Here is a 19218-nt window from a genome sequence, read left to right as displayed (position 1 = left end):
GATGGGACCAGAGATGCCCACTCCCTGGGTTCACACCACCTCTCTTTATTTTAATGAGTGTAAATACCTCTCCCCATGATGTTACAGGACCCACAGGTGGCCCTGTGGTCGCAGGGTGGCAGCCATCTGCACCGAGCAGACGGCACGGCGGGTGGGCATAACTCCTTGCATCAGAACTACAGCTCCACAGACCAGCAGGAAATCTCCATTCCCGGGGGCCCCTCTTGGTAGTCCAGCTTGAGCTCTCTGGGATGGACAGACAGACAGGTGGTCAGCATGTCTCATGTTGGGTGGGAAGAGGGGGAGACAGCTAGGGATAGGAATGTGGAAGGTGGAGGGTCTTGGGGTCCCTTAGAGTTCCCTCCAGCACAGGCTGACAAGGCCTGGCCACCCAAGGGCACCCAGCTGTGTGTGGTCTCCAGGGGCCAGGGCTCTAGGAATTCAGGGGGAGTTTCCTACTGCTCCCAACTCACTCTAGTGATCTCTGGGTTGGTATGTTTTCTGTGGGTCTGAGTTGACCACCCTTTGTGGGGCCACTGAAAGCTGGGTCAGACTTGTCTAACCTGACACCTTACTGTCTAGTTCCCAGGCAGGGACAGAGGAGTGGGGGTCTCAGAGCCCGGCTCCCAGCCCCACCCCTGGCCGGGCTCAGTGGCCTGTTGTGCTGAGTCACCTGGTGGCAGAGTGGTCATGCCCCTGGACCCTCAGTGTTCGCTTGCTGTCATCTGCTGCTGCCAGGGGCTCCCAGAGCACGTCCTGGTAAAACTGGCCTGAGACACAAAGGGCGGCTCAGCGAGGAATAAAGACGGAGGGAGGCTGGGGGACGTGCAGAGGTGATGGCATTGCCTGTTCACAGGCAGAGGCGGTTTCTGATGACGTCCCGAGCCACGTACCAAGGGTCCCACTGACGTGGCTGGAGAAGCGGTCAGTGTCCCGCAGAAGGAGCCGGAGCCCCGCCCCAGGGCCGTCCCAGGACAGCAGGCCGATGGTCACTCTGTCAGGGCTGCTGAGCAGCAGAAGCCCCGCCTTGTCCATGGTCATCTTGAGACTGTGGGGAAACCTGTGTCCTGAGCAGGAAGGGAGGCAAGGAGGTGCCCGCAGGGGGCCTGGGCAGCAGCGTGGCAGTGGGCAGGGGCTGCCCTCCTGTCCTCAGGATCTCCTAGTGTGGCCTTTGGTGGAAGGTCCCTTCAATCTTCTGGGCTTCAGTTTCCTCAGTCAACTGGGACCAAGGTTAACTTACTGATACCTGGTTATCCCAGCATTTTATATATATATATATATTTTTTTTTTTTTCTTTTTTTTTTGCCGTGCTGCACGGCATGCGGGACCTTAGTTCCCTGACCAAGGATCAAACCCATGCCCCTTGCAGTGGCAGCGCGGAGTCTTAACCACTGGACTGCCAGGGAAGTTCCCTATCCCAGGACTATTTATAACATGAGATAACAGTTCCTCTCCCTCTGGTTTTCTTAGATCTGGCTTCTCATGAATTATATGACTTAGGGGTTCAAGGATACATTTCCTCTGTCCCTTTTGTTTTTATGGCTAGTGCCACTTTCTTCTGATGATCAGTGTTTAATCATGTGTTTTAAGGTCTAGAAGGGCAAGTCCTTCTCGAATGCCTTCCTTTTTCACTTAAAACAATCTTTGAGATTATTACCACTTTTGTTTTCTTAGGAACGTTAGATTCCTTTAAGCATGTTGAATAAGACCCTGCTGTGACTCGGAGGTTATTTTCAATGGAAACGCGCTAAACTTACACCGTCTTGTTGACAGAGTTCAGTGTAAAAGCCGTGGTCTATTTTTCTTTACGTGCATCTTCTGCAGCTCATGAAAGTACGTGGACGTTCAGTCACCAAGATTGATAGGAATCCTTTATTCCATCTTCTAGTGTGTATGTCCAAGGCACAGAAATGCTATTGATCTTTGTGTGTCTACCAGATAGCAGGAAACTAAGATCTTTTATGAAATTGGGAGCTTTTCAGGTGAGCCCCTCAGATTTGCCAGGTGTGCACTCATGTATCAAGTGGGAACCAGTCTCTTCGGAGGGGCTGGGTGAGAGGGAGCGGACAACATACTCAGCACAGGCTGGGGGCTCAGAGAACACGGCTCGAAGAGGGCCAGGGTCCTTGGCCTCTCTCCCAGGCCCCTCGTGACTCCCAGAGCAGGAGAGCTACCTCTGCAAGGCTCCACACAGGGGAAGCCCCACAAGAAGAGGTCACCATCCTTCTCCACTACCCCCCAGCTGCCCGGTGTTGACGTCAGAGGGACCTGTCTCTCCTCAATAGAGCTTCAAAGTTAAGGATGACAACTGTAACCTCCCCTGATGGACAGCGCTCTCCAACCTCTCGTTGTCAGGGTTACCTCACCACATAGAGAGCGCACCTTCCCGCATGCCCAGTGGGCACCGTACTGTCTGTGGGCAAAGTGCTCCCCGACCACATTCTCTCACTGGACCATCCCCTCAGCCCCCTGACTCAGGGCTGGATGATTATCCCTAGTTAGAAGTGAGAGGGGCTAAGCAGCCTGCCTAGGGTCACTCAGCAGAGCAGCTCCAAACCACACCATCCCCTGCACAGGACAGTGACCTGGGTTAGGTGTGAGGGTAGCCAGGTCCCCGGGACAACCCCTTGGCACCCTCCAGAGCAGGAGGGGTAGGTACAGGTCTCTGTGCATCTCTGCCCCTCCTATGGGTGCGGCCCACTGCAGAGGACTCATGCCCAGCCACTCCCTCCCCAGGCCTGTGGCGTCCCATCATCAGCTAACATGGGGTGAGGGGTCACCGCCAGTCCCCAGCCTGTGGCTTACCCTGGCATCACCGAGTACAGAGTTTTCTTCCACTTGTATGCAGAGCTTCTTCGGTTCCGAGTCACTACCACATGCTCAGGGGATGCACGAACCTGCAGCTGGGGTTTCTTGACGGTCACCTCAATCCACGAGAAGTGGGCCTTCTCTGTTTCATAGTGGCCAGTCACCTCAATCCCTGAGAGGGCCGGGAGCAGAGAGGTCGAAGCTGTGGTCCCAGCTGGGCACTGGCCTGAACAGGTGGTCCCTCCGGCTACAACCCCCCGAGCCGCTCTTCACCCACTCACCTCCGGTCCCCTTCCCCAGCCTCCCCTCACACCACGGGCCTGCTTCCCACAGTCTTTCCACTCATCCCTTGGTTCCCTATAGCTTTGGAGGGGCCCCCAAGTCTTGGGTGACAGCCATTTTCAGACGAGCCCTCTGAGGAGGGAGGTCTCGTGTGAAGTCAGTAGACGCGCGTGAAGCCCCTGCAGTGTGCCTGACCCTGAGCTGGGCACCGTGGCCAAGAGTGGGAGGGAAAATCAGTGCTCCCTAGCCTCAGGGAGCAAACAGACTTCTGAGCCTGGCGTGATAAAGCGGGAGACAGTGTGTGAGGCCTGGGGGAAACGAGGGGGCCGTAGATGTTCGTTGACTGTGAGTGGCTCTGCAGGTGTGCATTTGAGCATCCCGAGTGCTGTGTCCCTACGTCTGACCTGACAGCTCAGCTCCACCCTTCTGGGGACTCGGGGGCAGGTCTGGCCAGCACATCTACCTCCTCCCCCCATTTGTTTCCTCCACACCCCCTACAGCCCCACCAGCTTCCTTCAGGGCTCTGTGCTTCTGCCTACCCCTTCCTCTACCTTGTGGACCCCCCATTTCTCTGCCAAGGTCCAGTCACCCCCATATGACCCTGTGCAGCCTCCCCTGACCCTAGGACAGCTCTCATCTCCTCCTCTGGGCTTGTCTTCACGGCGCTCTGGGCACGGACGACAGGCCCCTGTGCTGCTCTGTGCCCAGGCCTGTCTCCCCAACCCTGAAGTATGGCAGTGCCTGGGGGCAAGCCCACATCTGGTCATCCTGGGGTGCAGACCACTCAGGCCTGCATATGTGGTGCCCAGTGAAAAGTGTGTGGGGAAGACGTATGAGCACAAGTGTCGGTGCTCAGGGGCGTGGCCATGTTACTACCTGGGACGAGGACTGCCCGTGAGTCTCTGTGGGCAGGTTTCCCACCGTTTTTTCTGGGGTGGGAAGTTGGGGGTGCATGGTGCCCGGGTCTCTCTGGGTGTATGACTGGGTGTGCACCTCTCACCTTGGCCAGGGTCTGAGAGCAGGTTTGTCGATCCCTGAGAGTGCTTGAGGTCCACACAGAGCCGGTCCACACTCTGCCCAGGCAGCGGCAGGATGACGGAAGGAGGCTGGATGGGGGCTGGGACAGCAGGTGTGGTTCTGGGGGCAGGTAGAGCAGGCTGGGGGTGAGGACGGTGAGGGGGGCTGAGGGGAGCTGGCACTTACCGGGGTGTGGGGATGCCGTGGTTGTTTCTGAAAGAAGAAAAAGTCTGGGTTTAGGCAGCCCCTTCCTAGGGAGGGGTGGGTTGAGGAATGGAGTAGCAGATGGGTGTGGCAGGGCTCCCTCTCCATCGAGAAACCCACACGACAGGTTCGTAGAGCTCCCCGGGCTCTTCCCTCCCAGGCTCTCCCTGCTATGGGGCCAGAATCTATTGCTGCCTGGAGTTACCTTTGATTCTTAAGTCCATGTCATGTTCATCAAGAAATGAGGTAGCTGATAGCCCTGATGCAGGCATTAGTGCAGGAACAGCCAGGAACAGAAAGGGAGAAGGCAGTCAGGATTCAAAGCAATCGGCAAGCCCTCCAGCCATCACTGCCACCTGCCACCCACCAAGCTCCAATACCACAACCCCTGCCACACCTACACCCAATCTGGACGAGCCTTTGCAAAAAGATTTTTCAACCAGAAGAGCATGCTATTAGGGAAAACACTGAGGAGACAGGGTCCAGCCGGGCCCTGCGGCTGTGTCTGAGTCCAGATTTGGAGATCAGAAACAGCTCAAGGGACTACTCCTGGCTTTGGGAATGGAGGAAACCTTCCCTTTCTAGAACGTTCCATCCTGAGCCAGCCTCCAGAGTGTAATGAATCCAATTCAGTAAAAATAAAGGACACGTTATTTAATGTCATACCTTACAGCAACTCTCCCTGGTCTGTGCCTAGCCCTGTGCTTGGTGCTTTATCTCATCCAACTCTATGGGCAGGTTCATCTTGAGGAAACTAGGCCCTCAGAGGGTCAGAAAGCGGCTTACGTGATATCACGTCTGGTGGCGTTGGTCTCCAGGGCGTACGGTGGGGTGGATAAGGAAGATGAGGAGGATGAAGAGGTCCGGGTGGTCCTAATCTCGTTGGGAAATTGTACAGTTTATCGAAAACTCCAGTTTTGGAAAAGTTGACACATGCAGTCTTTTCTCAAGCAGTGCCATGGGTCCCCACACCCAGGGCTCTGGGACCCACCCCAGAAGAGGGATGTGGAGAAGGCAAATGGCTCCCCTCCCCACACCCGACATTCTGGGAGAAATTCAAAGCTGGAACAATGGACTCTTCCTGAACTCCTCCCTGCTGGGATATCGGCCCCCCTTGCCCCACTCTGGCAGTGCCCCTCAAACTACCTTGTCCTCTCCAGCCTCTTCTTTTAGAAAAGACAGGGTCTGCACTGCTGCCTCCTAATCGGACACAACTGGATTTGAGTCCCAGCCCTGCCACCAGCTAGGCGAGACAAGAGTCACTCCCCCCAACAGCCAGGGCAGAGCCCAGTCTGTGGCCAGGTTCAAGGTTCCGTAAACAGCCCCTTCCTCTATCCTGTCCTCTTTTGCTACCTGATACTCTGGATGCTTTGCCTCCCAAGGGATGATATCTGAAGAGAGTGTGACCTGGAAATCAGAGAGACCTGGGTTTGCTTCTTGGATGTGCCTTTCTGGGGCCCCCAGTGGGATGGGGGTCTGTGCCCCTAGTGTCCAGGACAGGGCCTGAGTGGCAACCAATATGAATGAACAGGTAACTAAATGCACCAGCGTGCTTGGGCAGATGACACCCCCTCCTGAGCAGGGCTGGGTTGGAGAGGCCCCGGCTAGCAACCTCACGGTTGCTGTACCATAGGCCCTGTGTCAACCAACAGTCACCCAGGCCAGCCTTAGAGGGTATTAGGCCCTTACCTGAGTGGACGTTCCTGTGTCTGTTTTCTGGTTAAGACAAAAAGAGGGAGAAAGAGAGAGACACACTGTCAGGGTGGTTTTGATAAATTTGAAGTGCTTCTGTTTAACCTTGCTTCCCAACCCCAGCACTACACAGGTGCAGTGAACATGCAGGGGTCAGGAGACCTAGCCTCAGTTTCTTCATCAACGAAATAGGGTAAGTCTCCTGGGAGTCTGTGGGTGGCAGGGGTGGCATCTTGGTCGGGATGTGGGGAGGGGCTGGGGAAAATGCTGGGTCAAAACTCTGCTGCCACACCCACCATTTTCCACGGGTTTCTCAGCAACCTGAGACTGCTCTTGACCTTCGGGTTTGGTGATCACCATGGACGTGAGCGGGGTGACAAAACTGTAGCTGAGCGACAAGTTCAGAGCTCGGGCCTCAAGAGCCTGCTTCTCAGCATCTAGCGTGGAGACTCTGCAGGCGGAGGAAACCAGTGGCTCAGCAGGCCCCAGGGTGCCCAGTCAGACTCTCCCTCCCTTCCAGACCCCTCTAGGAAGCTCCCACTGGGGGTCTGGAACTCAGACACGATACTGCCACCCCGTCTCCATGCCTAGCACCAGCTGTGCCTGCCCCACCGGTGAAGAGCCTGGGGAAGTGCTGAGACCGTGTGTGGCCACCCCAGTGGGCCCTGGAGGGTGTGTCCACCCACGTTTGCTCCAGCAGTTGCTGGATGGTCAGGTACGCCCACAGTCTCTCCATGAAGCTGTGGAAGATGTATCTGGGGCTCCAGAACGCCTCCTCCTGCTCTGCCACGCGGGACTCCGTTACAAAGGTGATGTTCTCCATGTGCTGGAAAGAGGGGCCCAGCCAGGGCGGGAGCAGTGAGGGTGTGACGTCTGCACCTGGCCTGGCGCTGCCCAGCAATGCCACGAGAAACCTGGCGGGGGCAGCGTTGGCTGCAAGGCCACATTTCCTTTGAGTAGAGTGGAGGGTAGGGAGTGTGTTTAGGGGTGTGAGGGGCTCAGCCACAGAGCCTCCAAGGATGACAAGGAGGTGGAGATAAAAGGGAGCAAACTATCCCAGGTGCTACACAGCAGGCGCAGAACCAGCAGCTGCATGAATTTTGCCTTCTCCACACATACAGCTATTTGTTTGATGGTTTTTCTCCAATGAACTTTAAATAGACTAACACTCTTGGTCTTGACCTGAGCAATAATACCTGTGTAATCTTAGGCCTGTGGTTCGAGTTATTTTTCAGAACACATTAAAATAAATACATAACTAAACTACTAAAACAAAGACATGTTTGTTTGTAAACTACTCCAAGTCACCTTGGGTTCTGCACTTTGGGAACCCCTGGCCTCCAGGATATCAGCAGCTAACATACATGGAGTGTTTATACCAGGCGAGACCTTAATCCCCACTGCAGCTTTACCAGGTGTGGGAGAGGTGACTTACTTTCATTTGTATACAGCAGGAAACTGAGGCACAGGGAGCTTAAGTGCCTTGCCCCAGGTCTCACCTCTGGGAGATGGCAGAGCTGGAAGTGAAGCTGGGCAGGCTGGCCACAGGGCATGCCCTGCCCATCATGACACTTGGCTACTTCTCCTGAGACGAGGCCCTGGGCCCCCCATGCCTGCTTGCCTAGCCCACCTGCTATTCTCCCCACACGTGCTGCCTGCCTGCCACGCAAGCCTGGAACATTCCTCCATCCCTCCACCATCTGGCCTCTGCCACCCTCTACTCACCTCTCAGTCTTAGCTGAGCCTCCTCTGGGAAGCCCTCCCTGATCCCCGAATTTATCCAGCCTGTATCCTTGCTTGTGTGACAATTTACCCATGCTGTCTCTCCCGTGAGGGCAGTATCCCCAGGGCCTAGAGAAGTGCTGTGTTTCTCTTTGTGGAATGAGAGGGCCTCCCATGGCACAGAGGCAGGGGAGGCTGGGTGAGGACAGGACACCACATGGTGAGCTGGGTTCTTGACCCGGCTGCAGTGGGGCCCAGGGCAAACCGCCTGCTCTGCCTGGATGTCAGGCTGCTCATCTGTGAAATGGGAGCAGCCCTCCCTGCCTGACTGTAACCTCAGAGGGCTGGTGTGAGGACAGGAGGGGATGCCAAGCACCTGGTGCCCTTGGAAACAGCAGCAGCAGCACTGACTGACCATGGAGTGTCTGCCGCATGCCGGCCCCACACAGGTGCTCTCGGAAAATCACATCATCTCACTGAACCTCTACCAGGAGCCAACACGGTGGGGGATGCGTCATCCCCAAGTGGCAGAGGGCACTCTGCAACTTGCTCAAGGTCAACCGGCTGGAGCCTGGCAGGGCTGGGGTTTGAACCCAGCCGCTGACTGCTTGCCCCGGCTGCCCTTCCCCTCCAGGATGGCTGGCCATACCTACCAGCTGCCCCCTGACTTTGGCTGAGAACACATCAGGGCTCTGGTTCCGGAGCTTCCCGGCTACCACCAACTCGGAGCCCTTGAAGAACAGCCGGAAGGCGTCCTGTGTGACCGCCTCCACGGTGTTGCTTGGGTACTCGAAGGCCACCGATGTCATCAGTGGGTTGGCCACCTCTTGGTAGAAGTCCTGCAGGGTGGGGGTGTCATGAGGGCCGTGCTGGGGTCTGCCCGCCTGTCAGTGCCATCCCTCACTCACGTGGCCCAGCAGGGGTGCATGGGCACCTGGAGCTGCAGTGCGGAGTCCGAGTCCTCATAGATGCGCCGGGCCAGGCCACCGTTGTCCAGTGCCAGCTTCTCCAGGAAGGCGTAGCTGACGTCGAAGCCAAAGCCCAGGCAGAAGAGGCTGTGCTGGCCATCTATGGCTTCCTGAACGTTCTTCTGGATCTTTGAGGGGTTGGTTTCCCCTGGACCCAGTGGTTTGGGAAAGGGGTGATAAAACAGTGATTTGCTCAACAGATATTTCTGGAATCTCAGAGCCAGAGGGGCCTCAGAGATCCCCCCTCCCTGCCCCAGGTCCCACAGCAAGCCGGGCCAGAGCCCAGCTACTCCCTCTGGGCAGCACGTCCTGGGGCTGCTGGCAGTGCCTCACCCACAGTGGGGTCGCCGTCGGTGAGGAGGATGATGAGGGTGACGCTTCCTGCGGGCAGCAGCTCCTCCCGGTTGGCTCTCTCTAGCAGCTGCACGGCCATCAGTATCGCATCGTTTATATTGGTCCCTGTGGGGCACACACCCTTAGGGTGGCTCCCAGCAGGGTGCCCCAGGCTGGGCTCAGTGCCCTGGAAGTTGCGACCGTGCAAGGCTGCAGAGGCGCTCACCTCCCTGGGCCTGGATGGCAGTGGCGTAGCTCTTGGCCTCATTCACGTTCTCAGCCGAGGCTGCCACTAGCTGTGGCTTCCATGGGGTTGCTTCCCCACTGAAGCTGATGAGGTTGAACTGGTCACGGGGACTGAGGTCACCCAGGATCTTGATGAGGGCTTCCCGGGTCTGGTCAGGGGAAGGGGACACAAGGTGGGTGTCTCAGTGGGGCCTCCCTGGGGGCTCATGTGCCCTTGGGCTGCACCCCCAGGCTCACATCTGCAGTGAGGACATGGTGAATGCTCTAGCGGCAGGACCTGCCCCAAACTCTGACCAACCTCGATCCATGGGAGCCCCCTACCTAGGAAGATGGAGGCGGGCAGGTCTGCCTGTTCGACCAGAGCTGATGGTGTGGGACATCTGTGAGTTTTCAGGACCCTGCCTGGCCCATGGGACCCACCTGCTGGATTTTCCTGCCGCTCATGGAGCCGCTCTTGTCAATGACAAAGATCACGTTCTTGGGTATCGTGGCCAGGTGCTCAGGGGCAAAGTAGTGCACAAAGTAGCCATTCTCGATCTGCGACCAGAGTGAGACACACCCAGGTGTAAGAGCTGCAGCCCTGCCCTGCCCCTAACCAGCCTCCTCATCCCCAGTCCTGGGGTTCCTCTGCTCTCTTCATTCCATCCCCCTCCATCCCTGTCCCACCATTAACCTCCCCAAATCCTTGCCATACTTTAGGGTTTAGTCCAGCCCCTCCCTTGCAGGCTTCCCTGCTCATGCATAGCCCACCAGAACTCTACTCCTACTTTACTTCTTACTTGTTTTAGTATTTGAGGCAGCTTATACTAAAAGGTTCAGACATAATAAACCTGAGATCCATCAAAAAAGTGAAGAATCCAAAAACAAGGTCCATCTATGGCTTCCTGCATGTTCTTCTGGATCCTCGAGGGGTTGGTCTCCCCTGGACCCAGTGGTTTGGGAAAGGGGCGAGAAAACAGTGATTTGTTCAAAATAAAGGGGAAGCACAATGATGCCAGAAACTTGTGTGAAAGAAGGTACTGTAATTGGACATAAATGTGAACTGTGAGTCTCCTGGCAGCCAAGGCTACAAGGGAAACCCTGCAGGGCAGTTCTTCAGCAGAGACAAACTTTCTTCCCTCCGAAAGAGAACTGTTTCAGGGACAACACAACTAAACTGCCTGTTTGCCGTCTGTGCTGCCCCTGGTGCACACTGGTAACTAGGGGTGGCTATTTTGTCTTTTCTTTTAGAACCCCCAGGCTCAGGTCCTTGAGGGTAGATGGACTTTTTGGTGGCTCAGCTCTTCTCTGAAGCCCACACACCTGAATGGAACCCCCGGAGACAGTCCGGTCCACATCATAGCGGACGATGAAGTTGCCATCCAGGACTGTGTCCTGCTGCTGCTCTGGAGACTTTTGCTGCTGGGACAGCATCGGCTTGAATCGGACATGAGCCTGGAAAAATGACCAGGCTGAAGTTGGGAGGAGCAGCAAGGCCATGTCAACAACACCCCTCACCCCCATCTGAAGAGAGAATTCCAGGAGGCAGCCTTGGGTCAAATTCCAGAGAAATTTCTCTCCAGCTGAGCTATCAGATAGACTGCCTCCATGTAGGGGAGTGGGTACAAGTGAATCCCCTGCTCCTAGATCTGTGCAAGCAAAGGCTGGGCTCAGGATGTGTGCGTCCAGTCAGCTCCTCCTCCCTACCTGGTCCTGGGACCCTGACATCAGTCGTCTCTCCCGATCTCAGGGTTCAAACCAGCACCCACCATCCTTCCCCAGGCCTTGCCCTCCCCATCTGCCAAATGACAGCACGGACACAGGAACCTCACAAGTCCCTTTAGCTCAGAGATTCTGCCCAATGGTCCCACTCTCTGGAAACCCAGGCCCATAGAGCCAGCCTGAAGACAGGCCCCTGGGAACTCTCACCCGCAGACCACAGTAGGCCCACCTTGGTCTTGTTCTGTGAGGTGGTGAGGGCCTCTGCCAGTTCATTGGTCATGAAGGTGCTCTCTGTCTCCAGAAAGCTGATGCCCTGAGGCTCAAAGATGTAAATGTCCATCTAGAGGCAAGAAGTGGGTTACTGGGTCTGCTGGGGGACAGGGCTGGCCCCCACAGGAGGCAGAAGGGGAAGCAAGGGCCGCCCTCAGGAGAGTGAGGTCATCTAGGAGGGCTTCTAAGAGGAGGCGGCACCAGGTACCTGCAAGTGCTTGACCAGCTGCTGGGGCTGGACTTTCAGGAGCAGCTCGTACGCTCCCAGATGCCGCACGAGGAGCTCCTCATACACCAGCTTGAAGGTGATCTTGGCAGCGGGCGCCACACTGACTGACACCTGGAACTGCTCTGTCTTTCTCCCAGTGGCCCTGGGGGAAGAGGGCATCAGGTCTGCCCCTCAGATCTGGGGCAGCTGAAGGCAGGGGCAGCCCCCACCCCCACAGGGTCCTCCCCACCCCGTCGGGCTCACTTGACGAGGCCGGCGCTCTCTCCCCTCTCCACAGCTGCGCTGTATTGCTCCTGGGCTGCAGCCTTCTCCTTGATGTTACCGGGGTAGGTCACACCATCAATGATCCTGGGGCAGGAGGGAGGGAGTTGTTGAGAGCCCGGTGGGGGATGCTCCCTGCAATCCTGCCTCCTCCGGGACTTCACGGGCCTCTTGACAGACTGACTCCCATCTTTACCTGAGCCCACCCGTTTATTATGCACCTACTGTGGACACGACTCTGTGCGGGGCCCGGTGTCGATGGGGGCTCTGCAGGCCTCCATCTACCCAGAGACGTGCACTGTGTCGGCAAACATGCCTTTTACTAAACAACTGGGATGAAGGCTGCAGGGGAGGCAGGTCCCAGCCTCTCTTCTCCCTTCCTGTTGGGCTCCACGTCCCAGTTGCCCCTTCCATCCCACAGACTGTTCTCAGAGGAACTGGTCAGTCACCAGCGAGATCTCTGAGCCACAGTTCACTCAGCCCCGTGGGGCAGACTCAGCAGGAGGGAGATGCCGGCTCCCGGGCCAGTGGAGACACAGGACTGAAGGCTCTGACCCCTCTCCCCCATGGCTGCCCCCTCTTCCAACACTGGACAGGCCACTCTGCAGAGAGGTTGGCCTCTGGGGAAGGAAGTTTTGGACAACTGGTGGACAGGGCTCCTTGGGGCGTGCAGACAATCCTAGTGGCCGTTTCTGGGGACTGAGAGTGAACTGGCAGGCAAACATAAGCCTGCTTTGTCTGGGGGTGGTGTGAGAGGGTGAGAGTGTACAGGGGGGGAGGGGGGGCAGCCAGGACCTCAGGACCAAGTGTCCTTCCTCCACACCCTCCTGACCTCCCTGGTCAAATTTAACTCTGGGCTAGGGATTGGGCTGCTGCTGGGCTGCAGGGCTTCTCCTCCCAGATGTCCAATTTGGGATCCCAGAGCAGGGCACCCTGCCCCATGCTTCCCTATCTCATGCAGCAACAGGAGCTGGGCCCAGAGAGAGGTGCAAGTCCAGGGCCCTCAGAAGATGTGATGGGCCTGAAACCTCGTAACTTGCCGGCCGTGGCACCCACATGGGGGGCGGGGTGCAGCCTGTGAAGTTGGGCAGCACAGGCCTGGCTCGAGGGTGAGGAAATCAAGGGCTGCTGGAGGGGGTGCGGGCAGAGAGATGAGGAGCCAACCATAGGGACCGCACCCCCACTGCAGGTTTTCAGGGGTCCCAGGGTGCACTGGTGACTCCACCTGAGATGCACACTCTCTGCCCCACCCATCGCCCTCCCTGAGTTTCTGGGATCAGCCTCTCTCTGGCCTGTCCTCAATCACTGCCTCTCCTGCGGGGCCAGGGACAGAGAGTTCTCTTGCATTTAGTAAACATTGCAAAACTTGGTTGGGAAGGGTGGGGGAGGACAGTAGAGACAAGGTAAGGATCATCACCTGCTTACAGAGTCCACAGAAACCCCAGGGGCCTCCCAATGCAGCTTCTGACCCAGAGCAGAACCACCCTCTGCAGTATCCCAGTTGGAGGTGTGGGGGGATGAGCCTGGCTTAGAACTTCCGTGACAAGGAGGTGGTCCCCCTCCTTGAGGCACTGCTTCATTGTGGGGCAGCCCAGGGGTTAGGAAGTTTTCTGTATTCTGAGCTGGAATCTGCCTTTTGGTGACTCCCTTCTGCCTGGGCTTGGCCTCAGGATGCCCTAAGTCTGTACTTCTCAAAGGCAAAGACACAAAGATACCGTGGTTCTCCATCTGCCACCTGGGCAGCACTCAGGGAAAATGGATGAACAGATGGAGAGATGGATGGTGGGAGGGACCAACGGAGGGAGGGATGAAGGATGGATGGAGGAAGGGAGGGAGGAAGGGATACAGGGAGGGAAGGAGAGAGGGAGAGAGGGAGGGAGGGAGGGAGGGAGGGAGGGAGGGAAACGTCTCTGAGAATGAATGAAGTTCCTGGCTAAAGCCTCTGCTCCCTGTATTGCCTACAGGTGGAGCACACACACCTCAGGCATATATCCTGGCACATCTCACATCAGGAAGATGCCCTCTCTTCCTGATCTGGCACAGGGACCATGGTGTCACAGTGCTGGATTGGGGAGGGGGACGAGGAGGAGAGCAGGAGGGCACCTACATGGAGAAGTTGGTGATAAAGGCTTTCTTGGGCAGCTCCATCTGGAAGGTGACCTCCTGCAAAGTACTGGCCTTGTTGACCACCCGGCTGGTGACGACTGTGTGGGCAAATCGGGATGAGACCCTGGAGTCTACAGTGAGGCTGTAGATATCGATGTCATTCTGGACCAGTGGAGGAGGAAAGGAAAGGGTAGGACTGTTCAATGTTCTTCAAGAGTGGGCCTTGACCTTGGTCCCAGACCAAGCCCTGGCCCCCAACCCCAAGCGAGACACTGATCAAGCCTCAGGCAAAATTCCATGAAGCATTTCATTTGTGAACTTTCCTCTCAGATCAGAGGCAGCTGTGTGCTTCATTCCCCATCCTACAGTGCCACGGGGCAGGGATCAGTCTGTCTTGTTCAGTGGGGCCACAGTGCCCCTCGGAGAACAAGCAGGCAAGGGGTGGGGGGTGGAGCCTGAGCCCCACTGTGTCTGGGAGGAACTTACTTATCCTTGGGGCAGAGGTGAGTGGCAGAGGGTCCTGTTAGGTCAGGAAGCTTCCATGCCATCTTAGCTCTGCCCACTGAAAGGGCAGTGAGCAAGTCCTGTGACTGGAGAAAACAGCCCCTGCCAGCCTCCCCCCAGGGGCCTGCAGGAGCTGGGAGAACTGGAAGGTCCATCTCTAAGGCTGGGCATCTTCTGCTTTGCCCCCTTTTCCCTGCAGCAACGGGCCTCTCCTGTTGCCCTGTCCACAGGGCACTCCCCCAGGCATGTGTTTCGCTCGAGGTCTGCGGTCTCCAAGGAAGGGCATGTGCAAACAGGCAGAGCCTACACATCTCTCGCCCGCCTGCCATGTGGCACACTTGTGCTTAGCACAGAGGTGCGCGGCGGGCTGTGTGGCTTGTTTACACGTGAGTGTCTGCTCCATGCCAGACACTGTACCCAGCATTTTACAACACTATAGGTTTCCTCTTCACCACAAACTTCCAAATAGTTCTATTACTACCTTGTTCTACAGATGAGGAAAAAGAGACAACGGAAAGCATCCATGACTTCCGAGAGGTCACGCAGCCAGGAGGCGTAAGCTGGGCTCCTGAGGCCCATTCTTACCCGCCCCACCCACTGCCGCCCTCCAGGGCAACTTGTTAGGCTGCACTTCCTCCCCGTGAACTGGGGATACCAGGATCACCCCTTCTTGTAAATGGGGGACTCTCCATAGAGCCCTCAGGGTGGTGCCTGGTGGATGGGCAGCATGACTTCTCTGCACACACACTGACCCGTGCTCACTTGCACACACCGAGGTTCTCCTCCCCTTCACCCACTTGTCCCACTCACGCTCAGGTGCACACATACAGGAACCCGTGGACACCCGCTACCTTTTGGGCCCTGAGGGTCTGGAGGGTGGCCAGCGAGAGCAGGACCAGCACGATGCCGCGGGCGCGGCCAGGGGCTGGGGTCTTCATTTTGGCTCTGGTGCCTGGCAGGCCGCTTCTGAACTTGAGAGGAAGAGCGGAATGAATTTGTAACTTGCTCGCTGCCCCGCCCCTGTGGGGGCAGGTTCTGGGAAATTGGGATCTGCAAGCCAAACACTGCAGTGGCCTCAGATAAGCAGGCAAACTGTGAATGTCCTGTGGACCTTGGCTGGGGATGGGAACATGTACTGAGCAGGAGCAGGCTCAGGTGGGAGTTAGGTGCTGGCGCCCCTTCTGAATGGTCCAGAATCTGACCAAACCACCACCACCCCTTGCACGGCTCATCTCGCTGACAGGCTCCCTAGGACTGGAGGACATAGCAGTGAACTGGCCTGCTCTCCATAAGCCCAGCCTGGGAGAAGCACAGGCGTGGTTGGGAAGAGGAGGGCCAGAGGGTGGTTTGTAGGAGGCAGGGGCCTGGAAGTCAGGTCAGTGTGACTGGGCAGTGGGACCCCAAATGCACCAAGCAGCCCTTGGGGTGCCTGAGTGGGGCAAGATCTGCTGGGGCCAAGGCAGGATGGATAGACCTTATTTCTGGGATGAGAGAGGCTAGGTCAAGGAGCCCCCCTTCTCTCTGCTGGGGCCTCAGGATGCTGTTTGGGCCCCATTATTCTAGCCAGGACTCTTGGTGCAACTCCAGCAAGGCCTCTGAAACAAGATCTGCACTTGGCAATACAAATCGAGGGCCATAAAGACGCCCACACGTGGTGGCCCAGAAGTCCCGCTCTGGGGAATCTCCTGAGGGAAGCATGGAACAGAGAGAGCACAGGGCTCCTGAAGGGGACGATGTTCAGGTGGCCTACACGGAGGTCAGCCGTGTCAAGGGAGCCCGTGAGTCACGCCTGGAGTGAGAAACGGCAGAACGCTGATCTGTCTGCACGCCAAGGCAGTGCCGGTGTCGTGGGCTCAGACCACAGGAGGTGGCTGGAGGGCCTGGGGTAGGATTACAGATGATGTTTTTTCAATTTTCCTTTAATAAAGTTGAAAGACTGCTTTCATAACAAGTAGCAATAAAGCGAATAAATACTAGGGGATCTGGATGCAGCTGGTGCTTATGTCCCTGTGGCTCTGGGAAAGCTTGGCTCCTGAGTCTGGGGCCACAGATGGGATAAAGATGCTTCAGAAAAGTGGCCAGGTGCCAGATCCTTGGTTGGGGAAGGAGGACTCAGTGACACTATCCCAGGGGTGGGAACTGGGGAAGGGTACCATCTTCAGGGCCTACTTGGGACCCTGAGGCAGTGACAGGCTTGCAAGGGCCGGGAAGAGGGCTCCTCCATTAGCCCTGCCTCGGTCAACGCCAGTAGCATCTGCCCCAAGGGAAGGAAGCTGGGTCTGTGGCTACAAGTAAATATTCCCCTTCCTTAGCATGACTTAGCCAGAAGCCTCACCTCTAGGCGCATCTATACAGCTCTCCCTTTGACTATGGATGTGATTGGGATTACTCGGGAAGACATACCCATTCAGCAGTCTGGGGAAAGAGCCTCCCCAGGAACCCAGCGAGCAGGCCCAGGCCTGGTCGCCACAGAAGGTCTGCTCCCTTGGGGCACAGAGCATGGACCCAGCCTGGAAACAGCTATATAAGGAGGCCAGGCTGGCCAGGAATGTGGGAAAGGCTCTGTGCAGTCCGCTCCACCTGCCCAGGGGACAGGCGGGACTTCCCTGTAGGCACTGGCCCCGAGCCAGGCACTGTAAGCCCAGACCCTGCCAGTCCATCTCCGGACAGTCTGTGGTCTTGCTGTCACAGCTGGACAGGCCTCTGCAGTCCCCTGAGTCTGACAGGTCCATGCGCACAGAGACACTGAGGCCTGAAGCGGGAAGAATCGCACATGAGCTGAGAACCTGGTGCTCCATGCCTCAGGCAGAGCTGTGGGAGTGGCAAGGGGGAGGCTTACCCTGTTTGGGAGAGGGGACAGTAGCTCAGGAAGCAGACTGCCACTGGCCAGAGAGGAGCCTCCACCTGGCTTTGTCTTTGAGGGGATGCGAGCTGGCAGGGAGGCAATATGAACAAGGCGGGGGGCGGGGGGCGCGCTTTGAGGATCCTGAGTCCCTCAGAGCCTTGGGGTCCTTGGAGGCATCTCGATGGCTTCTGTGAAACAAGGAAAGGGTGAGCCCCAGGCCCCCACCTGCTTCACTCTGAGCAGTGTGACTATGGCCTGTTTTGCACAATAGGCTCCCTTGCCTCATACAAGGGGAAACAGGCTCAGAAAAGGAGGAGAGACAGTCTGAAGTCACACAGATCAGCTCCAGGTCTCCACACCCAAGGTTCTTTCTAGTACGTGGCAGTGGCCATAATGGCACCTGCATTATCCTCTGGGGCCATCCCAAAAGCTGAGAAGCGTAGAGAACATGCCCCACACCTACGTTGCCCACCCCTCCCCTGCATTTAGTGGCCATGGCCAGTGACCAACCAACACCCTCCAAATTCTGGGGCCACTTGGGCATCCTCTTTATTGGTGTTGCCCAGGTGCTGGTGCAGAGTCCCTGGGCTCAGGGGCCAGGGCTGTTGGGGAGGGTGCCAATCCCAGAGGCCGCGGGTGAGAAGCTATGTTCTGGCATAAAAAAAGAGTTCTTGGGAAAGGCTCCTGTGTCTAGGTGTTGCTGACGGTGAGGGGCGTGGTGCGCACTTCTCAGCCAAAGACACTCTTGGCGGGTCCGGCTTTGGGCTTCTCAAAAACAGTCTCGGTGCCAGTCCGGGCGAGGCTGAACACCGATGGGGCGGCAGAACCAGCTTGCTCTGTGGGGAGGATGGGGAGGAGGTGTAGTCAGGGGCACGGCCTGGCTTCCTAGGGAGGAAAGGCCCCTTTTGTGGGGAGCACCCTGCTGAGCTCACAAGCTCTGAACTCTTAGAAAAAGGGCCCATGGGACCTCCCCCCCAACCCCATCCTCCCTCCTATTGACACACATCTGCGCCCCTGGAGCCCACTGTCCCAAGAACACTCACCACACTCCTGCATGACCTGGTAGGTCTTGGACTTGATCTCCTGGTTCTTGGTCAGCTTCCCTCGGGCCCCCTTCAGGTCCTCCTCCTTCACAGGGGGGCGCTTCTTCTTGATGGGGGCTTCCTGAGTGCCAGCCTTGGAGAGCCCAGAGCCTCATCTTACAACCCGAGGCCTCGAGGCTGAGAGCCTTTCCCAGCACTGTGCCTTGGCCGAGACCCCTCTTCCCTGCTCACTTAACTCAAGCCAATTCAAGGCCTCACTCCTCTTCCAGGAAGCCTTTCTGACTATACTTCACAGCCCCATACCCCGAGTCTCTGCCCTCTTCCCACAAACTGGGAGCTCTGGGGCCATGGCTGTTGTAGCCTCACACCATCTGTGTGCCTGTCTTCCCTGAGCCCCGGTCTTCCATGGGAGGCAGAGCCTCCTGTGTTTATGCCCAGAGCTCAGCTCAAGACACAGCTGCTAAAGATGACAGCGCCCACCCTCCACCCCCACCCCCTGGCACGAGCAGGGCCTGTGCTGGGCCCTCCTACCTGGGACATGGTGGGTATGGGGAACTGCTCCCTGGAAGGCAGTGGCTGTGAAAGAGATCTGAGCGGCACCCAGCCCTCTGGGGCTTATATAGTTGGCTTGCCTGTCCCGGGAAGTCACTCCCCCTCCTCTGACAGCTCCCTGATGATTCAGATCCACACAGCCACTGGCTTCAGAGTTTATTCTTGGAGATGATGGGGGCTCGCTGAGCACTGCTGCCTGGGGCGCTGCAGTCCTGGTGAAAGCAGACAGCTGGGGAGACCCCGTACCCTTGAGGACAGCTGCTCTCTGGCAGGTGGGAGGTGCTGGGCCTGGCAGAGACTCGCGTTTACGAACGTAGGTCCTGTAACGTGTGTGTGGCACTCCGAGCTGTCCATCTGCGATAGTCCATCCCAGCGTGGGGGGTGTCCCGGAGGAAAGAGAGGGCCCTGAGCCAGGGTGGACAGCTCTGAGCTTGT

The 19218-nt window shown here is 57.3% G+C and overlaps 2 protein-coding genes across 3 annotated transcripts; both read right to left on the bottom strand.

Moving 5' to 3' along the window:
• Positions 1–77: 77 nt before the first annotated feature.
• ITIH4 (inter-alpha-trypsin inhibitor heavy chain 4) lies at positions 78–15321 on the bottom strand. The gene is made up of 24 exons (XM_032649188.1): positions 15195–15321; positions 13841–14001; positions 11716–11820; positions 11452–11614; positions 11203–11313; positions 10575–10706; positions 9693–9809; positions 9253–9421; positions 9027–9152; positions 8660–8841; positions 8379–8564; positions 6690–6829; positions 6300–6454; positions 6001–6027; positions 5665–5718; positions 5458–5511; positions 5098–5184; positions 4517–4570; positions 4294–4320; positions 4091–4207; positions 2806–2980; positions 894–1048; positions 674–770; positions 78–246 (listed from the first exon to the last, which is right to left on the bottom strand). Exons 1-24 carry the CDS (start codon positions 15279–15281, stop codon positions 177–179), a joined length of 2751 nt encoding a protein of 916 aa, XP_032505079.1. The 5' UTR covers positions 15282–15321; the 3' UTR covers positions 78–176.
• Positions 15322–16267: 946 nt separating this feature from the next.
• Positions 16268–18899, bottom strand: MUSTN1 (musculoskeletal, embryonic nuclear protein 1). Of its 2 annotated transcripts, XM_032649715.1 has the most exons (4): positions 18763–18899; positions 18232–18364; positions 17915–18024; positions 16268–17376 (listed from the first exon to the last, which is right to left on the bottom strand). In XM_032649715.1, exons 1-3 carry the CDS (start codon positions 18769–18771, stop codon positions 17918–17920), a joined length of 249 nt encoding a protein of 82 aa, XP_032505606.1. In that variant the 5' UTR covers positions 18772–18899; the 3' UTR covers positions 16268–17376; positions 17915–17917. The 2 variants fall into 2 exon arrangements, with proteins under 2 accessions (XP_032505606.1, XP_032505605.1); XM_032649714.1 differs by lacking the exon at positions 16268–17376 and having other exon boundaries at positions 17715–18024.
• Positions 18900–19218: the final 319 nt, after the last annotated feature.

This window comes from Phocoena sinus, chromosome 11 (genome assembly GCF_008692025.1).
Source record: "Phocoena sinus isolate mPhoSin1 chromosome 11, mPhoSin1.pri, whole genome shotgun sequence".
Lineage (NCBI taxonomy): Eukaryota > Metazoa > Chordata > Mammalia > Artiodactyla > Phocoenidae > Phocoena > Phocoena sinus.
Note: the sequence above shows the minus strand (reverse complement) of the source record. Positions and strands in the feature narration are given on the sequence as shown.